Here is an 8,535-nt window from a genome sequence, read left to right on the forward strand (position 1 = left end):
GCCTTAATCCCTAAAGTTTCACCTCCTTCCGGATTAAATGCCTGCCTGATTCTTGCTGCAAAAAATGGGTGGCCAATGGTCATCTACAAAGGGTCCTCCCCTAACGGGAAAGATTAGTGACAAAACTTCGATTCCTGCTTTCAGGCACATGTAGGAAAATAAACAGCAGTGGTATCCAAATTAACTTCGACATGATAAGCCTGCAGGGGCGACCAAGTAGATAGACGATTCAGTTTTCAGAACAAGCAGTGTTTAAAAGGCTCACATGGACCATAGGAAGAGGTGTATGAAAGCCCGTTGTGTACATTTATTGCTGACATATTCGCTGTACCACAACAGTTAGTTGCTTGTTTTCTACAGTGAAACATCGGGGTAATATTCACAACGCTCCTCTCAAACATGAGGATGGATGCCATGTAACACACCCACTTTTATTTATTGTTACAAGCAAGACACTCAGACTGTCAGTATACTAATCCCAATGGTAATACATTTCAATCATCTTTCTTGTGTAAGGCACGAGGCAGACTATTATTACCATTCAGGGCTGCATGGTACACTCGCTTCTCCGCTAACCCAAGATCTGAAAGAATCAAGTTTCCCTGAAACATGGAAGTCAAGAAGAGTTAATAACTTGGTGTATACATCTAACAGAAATGATTTCTGAGACTGATTGATTAACAAGAAAGATGAATATATACCTCCACTGCCATTAATTTCCGTACATTATCTGCGTAGAGCTTCGGATCATCTTTTTCTTGCTCAGAAGGATAGTACACAGGCAAATGCACAACCTCTAGATAATTCACAAACTGACAAAGGAGCAGAAATACATGGCGTGCCTGAAAGTTTCAACGATGTTAAATGGATACTATATGCTCATATATGGAAGTGCTCTTTCGTATATTTAATTAACTGGGGTTATTTGGATGACTGCTAAAATCAGTTGGGGTAACTTCAGAAAAGTACTCTCTCCATCTGGAATTAGTTGACGCTCAAACGGATGTATCTAGCACTGAAATATAGATACATCCGTTTGAGCGTCAACTAATTCCAGATAGAGGTAGTACCATAGAACAAACTCATTATGGATGCACCTTACAAACATTAAAAAACATGCTATATCCATTGTTATCAAATGAATTGTGCACAAGTCTTACTAGTTTTCTCAGATCAACTGTCAATTATGAAATTTCTATATAAACTGTTTTAGACTTTAGGGTGAGGAAATCAATTAAGAAAACAAAAAGTGTACCTCAGTATATTCCATTGTGAAAAGATATAAAGGATACATGGGCAAAATGGTAGCTAATGACAGGAAGTTCATCAATGTAACGTCCAGAATATATGCACTAATGAAACCAACACAAAATGATATCAATGAAATGTTACTTTAGTGAAGACATCATCAATTCTAGAAAGAGCATTTCATTTTCTTGTTCATACATGTGGTCATTATAGGCATCTGGAACTGAAAACTACAAATGTGTGCAGATTGCCATTGACAGTGAGACACTCACCCCATCCATGGAGTCCCATGCTGGACTGAATCTCTTGTAAGGGTATCTTAAAATGACAGGTTGTACTGGTGCTCTTGCGAGAAAGGCCCCTGTCTTGAATGGAAGGAGATAATCCCCGTTTGTAGTTGTGCCCTCTACAATTAGGAATATAACCAAGTGTAAGTAAGATGCATAAACGAAGACTCTACATAAAAACAGAGGCAGATTTACAAACACTTAATCCAAGTGCTCTTGGACCACAATACGTAATTTCACAATTTTAGTTTGTACAAATATAGAAGTACTCCCTCTGTAAACTAATGTAAGACGTTTTTGCAGTTCAAAATTGAACTGCAAAGTACGGAGGTAGTAGTAAAATAGATTGCACTGAATTTGAACAGATATAGCATGAAATATTGAAGTGTCTTTTTATAAAAGAAGCACGTAGCCGTATACATACGTAAAGCCAATGCAGTTAACAATCCAAATTCATCAAGCAGGAAAGCTACTACAAGTCAAATACAGATACAACATCTTGATCTTATATCAAGATTGATTGCAGTCCCAGCAAAAAGGAAAACGAGATTAAAATAAGACTAGTCACATCATAGATGTAATTAGAAGATATAGTGAACAAATAAAAATATACTCCTAAGAACAAAATGTGTTCCGCAAGAAAAGAAATATATACCAGGTCACTAGCAATGCAAATATGCATCAGAGAAGAACAATAAACTAGAAAATACTTAGTTACTGTCCATATGCAGATTGAATGGCAAAAGAAAGCAGCATTATTATACACCAACCAGGAAAGAGTAACATCATCGGAGAATTCTTTTGTCGATGAGCTCGCTGGATTCTTTCAGTTACAGCACCTGTATGGTATAGATTAGAAAGCAACAACAAGCAAAATAGAATGGTGTAAGGTACGTTGTTTCAACAAATCCTGACCACAAAAAACTAAGTCATTTATGTACAAACAAAGGTGAATCTATCTACAGTAACTATATATTCAACACAGAATGATATAGGGTATGTTGTTTCAACAATCCTGACCACAAAAAACTAAACGGAAGTGAATCTGCCTACAGTAACTGTATAAACAAAAGTCAATTAAACTAACAGTTCAAGAATGGCATGACTATATTGGAAGGTCACCACGATGATGATTACGAATAAGATGTACTTGTAGAGTGCAGGCACCCATCAGTTTGTGGAGATTCATTGTGTCAATATAGTAACTCTTCGAGTACGAAAAGCATAAGCCATAATCTAATCATGAACCACGACGATGAAAATAAATCCATAACTTAAGCAAGAAAAACTTAAGTATGATCACTTAAGGTCAGATATCGTCATATACCTGAAACACCTTTGAAATCCGAAGTTTTAGACTCTCGCTGAACAAAAATACAACCAATGCATTTGCTGCATCACAACAGAAATCATGTTGTAAATTCAGTTAACAAAAAATACAAGCAACTGTCTAGCCATATACTATCCACTAAAATACAATGTCGCTCTAACCAAAAAGTAGAAAAGCAAGAGACTCAATACAGTAGAGAATGTTATTACCTTATGAGACCAACTAGGGGCAATCTGGCCACTGATCTCTTCAAGGATGATAGTCATGTGCAAAACAGGCATGTCAAAATCAATATATTCCGACGACATGATTTTCAAGAAATCATGTGAATACATCGAACATACATAACTGAAGTACCTTAGCAACAAAACTTGGAAGAGAGGATGACATGTGATAAAGAATATCCACATATGATACATGATTAGATACAATTGCCCCTGGTCTTTCCAATAATTCAGACTGGCCCAGATCCTTGCCCTAAAAGAAATGAACTGTCCAGTTGGATATACGATAGACACAAAAGCAGTGGCATGCAATATTCCATTATTAAAGAAGGTTAGGTAAACTGTTGACAGACTGTTAACCTTATATGTACAAATACTCCATGCTTAGCCATCTATTATTAGTCATCATAACAATGTAACATTATATATATTTTTATAAGAGAATATAGACAGGTGTAGCATTATGGAACAAAGCCCGCATTATGGAACAAAGCCCGAGCATTCACAATCTGCATCCATCTTAAATAGGAAACAAATTTAATATCTCATACGTAATTCAAAACGAACACTAAACATTAGTTCCAATTCATAGTATAGTGACTAAAAAGGAAAATGTGTCACTTTTTTGTTCTCGAACATGCACCATTTCGTATTAGAAGAAACATCAAGAAGGTGCAAGAGTACATAAGGCCAAGTGGCCTGACACAGAAAAGAAAAGCACAACAAATCAAAAGAAAACCAAGACCTAAAAAAGGAAGAGCTGTACAACGTCAAAAACCGCTATGCCCTCGCCCGAGTGGCCGACCCCACCACGGCTGCTGGCACAGAACTGTCCGGAGATACAGTGAGATAAAGGAAAACGTGTCACTTTATCTTGAACGATCTTATTTTAGCTTACTGGAAGATGACAGAGGAACTTGAACAGAGCCATGAATGAATACTAATTCAGATAACGAACAGGTCCAACACAGTATAGTTGCATCCTACTATTTGATCTACCAATTTTAACCCCGTGACGAACAATAGTTCTCTAATAGTGGAAGCATTTGCACCAGAAGGAATGACCCACATGCATCATGCCATGAGTGTCAGCAGCAAGCAAGTATTCGCAAAGTATGCTGATGAAGGCATGCTAGGCTGACAGGATGGGCATATGCACTGACCAAATTTAAGCTAGTGCATATGCTAGAACAACATTTTGATCCAGTCCAAGGAAGCGGGGGGGTTCAAGTTAGCCACAAGGAAACACCAATCTACCTGCTAGGACCCAACAAGACATGCTCTCATTCTCATCAGATAGGCAGCAGAGACGTCCCCCAAAATGTGCATCTCCAACTACGTCAGACTAGACAAGCACCACAACCATGAACAAACTAGGCATCACATACTACAAGCTGTCACTGTCACAGCATCCAGTTCTACCATTGCAGAGGTATCAAGCAAGCAAGCAGGCAACAGGAAATAGGCACATTGGGCTACTACGCCTTATACAGAAGTAGAAAATACTAGTAGTTTACAATTGCTACCTCGGCATCGGGGAAGCGGCGGTCGTGCTCGCGGATCCAGTAGAAGCCAAAGACGAAGAGCATGGCACGTGAGAGGGCGCGGCCGCACCGCACGACCCACGCCCGCCTCCACCCCTGGAGCCGCGCGTAGCCCTCCCCCTGGCCCCCCGCCCGCTCCTCCTCCACCCACAGCGTGCACACGCGGCACACGAGGTAGTAGGCGACGAGCACGAGCACGCCGGCCACGACCCGGAGCGGGAGGAGCACGGCCGCGGCCACGGCCGTCCGCGCCGCCTCCGCCGCCCCCAGGGGGCCGCGGCCCATGGGCCCGTACGCGTCCCGCCGCGCGTAGGGAGCGTACCTCTGGTCCAGCTCCTCGAGGCTCTCCTGCGCCGCCGGTGCATCCGCGGAGGGGAGCGGCTTGGCCGCGACCTCCCCCTCGCCGCGGATGCTGCTGCCCAGCTCGGAGGGGGCGGTGGCGGCGTCGACGGCCATGGTGGCGGAGACGGAGGGAGAAGCTTAAACCTAGCGGTAGCGGTGGCCTTAGCAAGCACTAGGTCTGCATGACGAGGAGAGAAGCGCCGCGGTGGGGTGGGGAGGTGGAGATTGGAAGGGATTGATGGCGGTCGACTGGTCGGTGGGGCGTGGGTGGGCTGGACTCAGAGGGGAGGACCACGGCGGGACGGGAATGGGGGGGGGGGGGGGGGGGGGAGAGCGTGGGATTTGGATCGGACGGCTCAGGGCGTGCGAGATTGGTTTACCGGAGCTACGACTTTGCGTGGACGACTCGAACTAGCCAGGGCTCAACAAAATAGACGCAAATGTTGACGTGACGCAAATGTCGACGTGCGGTCGGCGGCAATGACAGGAATCACCACGCGTACTACGTCTCGATCTTTTTTTCTTTTTCTGAGGGGACGTTTCAATCCAATCCGTGACGGCGAACCAACTTATATTTTCCGGATTATTATTCTTTTTAAGGTTGAACGGTTTATTGGATTGTTCTGGTGTTTCTCGAAGGCTGGATCGATTATTCTGGAAACTGGGAGGAGTATAGAGGAAACAGAAAAAAGAAGTTTAATGAAAAAAATGCATGAATCTTATCATGCAGGTTCACTTTGCATATAGTATCAGTACATAATTTATATTGTTTCTTCTATAATTTTGGTGCTCGCAAAAAGGATTATTTTCGCCCGAACATCCTTCTCAGCCTTTTCCACTTGTTTTAGATGCTCTTGAATAACCTGTCCAATCAAAATATTGTTTTCATTATATTCGCTTCGCGTTGTTTCAAAAGGTGTAATCCTATTGTATTGTTTTACTTTTTGATGTCTATTATATACTCCATCCGTCTCAAAGTAAGTCTCTCAACTTTGTATTAACTTTAGTATAAATTTGTATTAAGGTTGAGACAATTATTCTGGGACAGAGGGAGTAGTTTATTACACTAGTTAGAGCATCTCCAACAGCCGCGCTAAACAAGCGTCGTGCCGCAAATTTTGCCATTTTAGCGCGCGCGCAACTTGTAGACAAGCTCCAGCGGGCGCGCAATAACCGCGCGCGCGGCATATGTAGTTGGGCGCGCGGTCCGAAACGCCAACTCGCGATGTGTATTTGGGGCGCCGGCTTCCGCGCGCGGCACACACGAGCGCTCGCGCCGCACTCTCTCCTCCCCTGCCACCTTCGCCCCGCGCGCGCCGGCGCCGGCGAACTTGACCCGATGGACGCACGCGCCGGCACCCCGCTCACCCCATCCTACAGCCGCGACCCCTACCCCCCCCCCCCCCCGCCGCCGGAAACCCTAGCGCGGGGAGCGTTGGCCTCGCCACCGCCGGAGCTCCTCCGAGCATCGGCCTCGCGCGCGGCCTCTTCATGCCGCCGCGGATGACCACGGGCCGGAGCTCCTCCGAGCATCGGCCTCGCGCGCGGCCTCTTCATGCCGCCGCGGATGACCACGGCGGCGGGCGGCATCGCGTCGGCGCTGTCCCGTGCCGCCGCCGCCCCCTCGAAGCTCCCCAATGTGGCGCGGCCGAAGAAGGGCAAGACATCCGCGAAGAAGAACAAGGCGGCGGACGGCTCCGGCGCCTCAAACGCAAGGAGAAAGAAGCTTGCAGGGCGTGTGACGGGCGCGGCGACTACCGAAGCGCCGGCAAGCTCACTCGTTGAGCCGGCGGCCGACGCGCACAACGTGTTCGACGATATGCCCCAAAGGTAGAAATTTTTTCCAACTTTTCTTTTCTTGCTATTTTTTGAATGCATCCATATAGATAGCTTATTTGCATTGTTCTATATATTTTGTAGTGTCAACGATGATGCATACATGTCAATGCTCCAACAATTTGCATTGGTCTCAAACCAATGACATGCATTTCGAAGACCATGAGTTCGAGGTGGACGAGGATGGTGAGGGCATTGTCGACGCGCCGAAAGGAAGAGCGGGCAATTACACCAACGCCGATGACATCTTACTATGCAATACTTGGTTGCAAGTGTCGAGGGATCCATCTGTTGGAGGTGATCAAAGTAGAGATGCTTATTGGGGGCGGATGAAAGAACACTTTGATGTTCACAATGTGGGTGGAATTGACCGCTCCGAGAGATCACTTCAGTCCCGGTGGTCAACAATCAACTCGGATTGTCAAAGGTGGGCGGCCTGTCAAAAGGCGGTTGACAAGTTGAACCCAAGTGGCACAAATGAGGACGATAGAGTAAGTGGCATTTCATACATGTTCATCATACTTGTTGTTGGTGTTCAAAGTGCTAACTTGTTTTGTTTTCATGTAGTACCACATTGCACAAAACTTGTTCAAAGAAGAGGAGGAAAACCAAGAAGGGGAAGATCAAGAAAGGAAGGGTCTTTACCTTGCCTCATTGCTATAACATGTTGAAGGATGATGAGAAATGGAAGAAGCGTGAAGATTTGGATGATTTGCATTTGAGCAACAAACGCAAGCGCACAATTGAGTTGAATGATGATGATGATGATGATGAGGATGATGCATCAAGTGATGACGGCAAGAGAAGCCCCACACCCAACTTGGTTTCATACTCGAAGCCAAAACGACCGGATGGGTGCAAGAAAGACAAAACAGAAAAGAAGAAGAGGAAAGGAGATGATGAGCTCAAAAATGCTATGGAAGCTATTGTGAAGGCAAGAAAAGAAGCCAACGAGGTGAGGAAAATGGCAAGGAACCAAGATGCCACGGCCGAGGAGAGGAGGTTGGCGGCCGAGGAGAGGAGGGTGGCGGCCGAGGAGAGGAGGGTGGTGGCCGAGGAGAGGAAGGTGGCTTTGGAGGAGAGGAAGGTGAGCAATGAGGAGCGAACAAGATTGTTGGAATGGGAGAAGCACTTGTTCTTCTTGGACACATCTAACCTCAATGAGGCGCAGAAGGAGTTTGTTAATCTTTCCCGTGAAGAAGTCTTGATCCAAAAAAGAGCCATGATTCGCGCAATGGGTGGTGGTGGCCTTGGCGCAATGGGTGGCGGTGCCTTGGCGGCATGGGTGGCGGTGGCCTTGGCGCCATGGGAGGCATGGGTTGCTTTGGAGGTACCGTGGGCGGCTTAGATGCCATGGGCGGCTTTGGAGCTACCATGGAAGGCATGGGTGGCATGGGTGGTTTTGGAGCACCCCCCGGCGCAATGGCCGCCATGGGAGGCATGAGTTTTGCTTCTTTCATGGGAGGCATGGGTCCACCTCCGGCCGCCATGGGCGGAATGTCTTCCGGTGTGCCTCCTCACACACATTCTCATGAAGATGCCGTTGAAGATCTTGCCAACACCGTCGGAGCTTCACGTGATGCGGTGCGTGATGAGGAGGAGGAAGAATCATCTTCGGAGGAGGAAGAATCGTCTTCCGAAGATGAGGACGAAGACGAGGACGAGGCTTGATGTGTCTTTCATTTGTGTCATGAACTTGGTTTGCATTTTGAACTTGGATGGGT

At 45.9% G+C, this 8,535-nt stretch overlaps 1 protein-coding gene across 1 annotated transcript; it reads right to left on the reverse strand.

The window, feature by feature from the left end:
- Window positions 1-283: 283 nt before the first annotated feature.
- Window positions 284-5,243, reverse strand: LOC123181748 (lysophospholipid acyltransferase LPEAT1). The gene is made up of 8 exons (XM_044594079.1): window positions 4,616-5,243; window positions 3,223-3,342; window positions 3,075-3,112; window positions 2,863-2,927; window positions 2,306-2,374; window positions 1,521-1,654; window positions 702-842; window positions 284-602 (listed from the first exon to the last, which is right to left on the reverse strand). Exons 1-8 carry the CDS (start codon window positions 5,087-5,089, stop codon window positions 495-497), a joined length of 1,149 nt encoding a protein of 382 aa, XP_044450014.1. The 5' UTR covers window positions 5,090-5,243; the 3' UTR covers window positions 284-494.
- Window positions 5,244-8,535: the final 3,292 nt, after the last annotated feature.

This window comes from Triticum aestivum, chromosome 1D (assembly GCF_018294505.1).
Source record: "Triticum aestivum cultivar Chinese Spring chromosome 1D, IWGSC CS RefSeq v2.1, whole genome shotgun sequence".
Lineage (NCBI taxonomy): Eukaryota > Viridiplantae > Streptophyta > Magnoliopsida > Poales > Poaceae > Triticum > Triticum aestivum.

Bases quoted from the DNA above. Each gene is read 5' to 3' on its own strand.
- LOC123181748 (XM_044594079.1), bottom strand. From the start codon at position 5,089: ATGGCCGTCGACGCCGCCACCGCCCCCTCCGAGCTGGGCAGCAGCATC. The intron at 3,343-4,615 runs GTAGCAATTGTA...CATTTCTTTTAG, and splicing joins GCCGCTTCCCCGATGCCGAG to GGCAAGGATCTGGGCCAGTC. The intron at 2,375-2,862 runs GTATATGACGAT...TATACCATACAG, and splicing joins GGATTTCAAAGGTGTTTCAG to GTGCTGTAACTGAAAGAATC.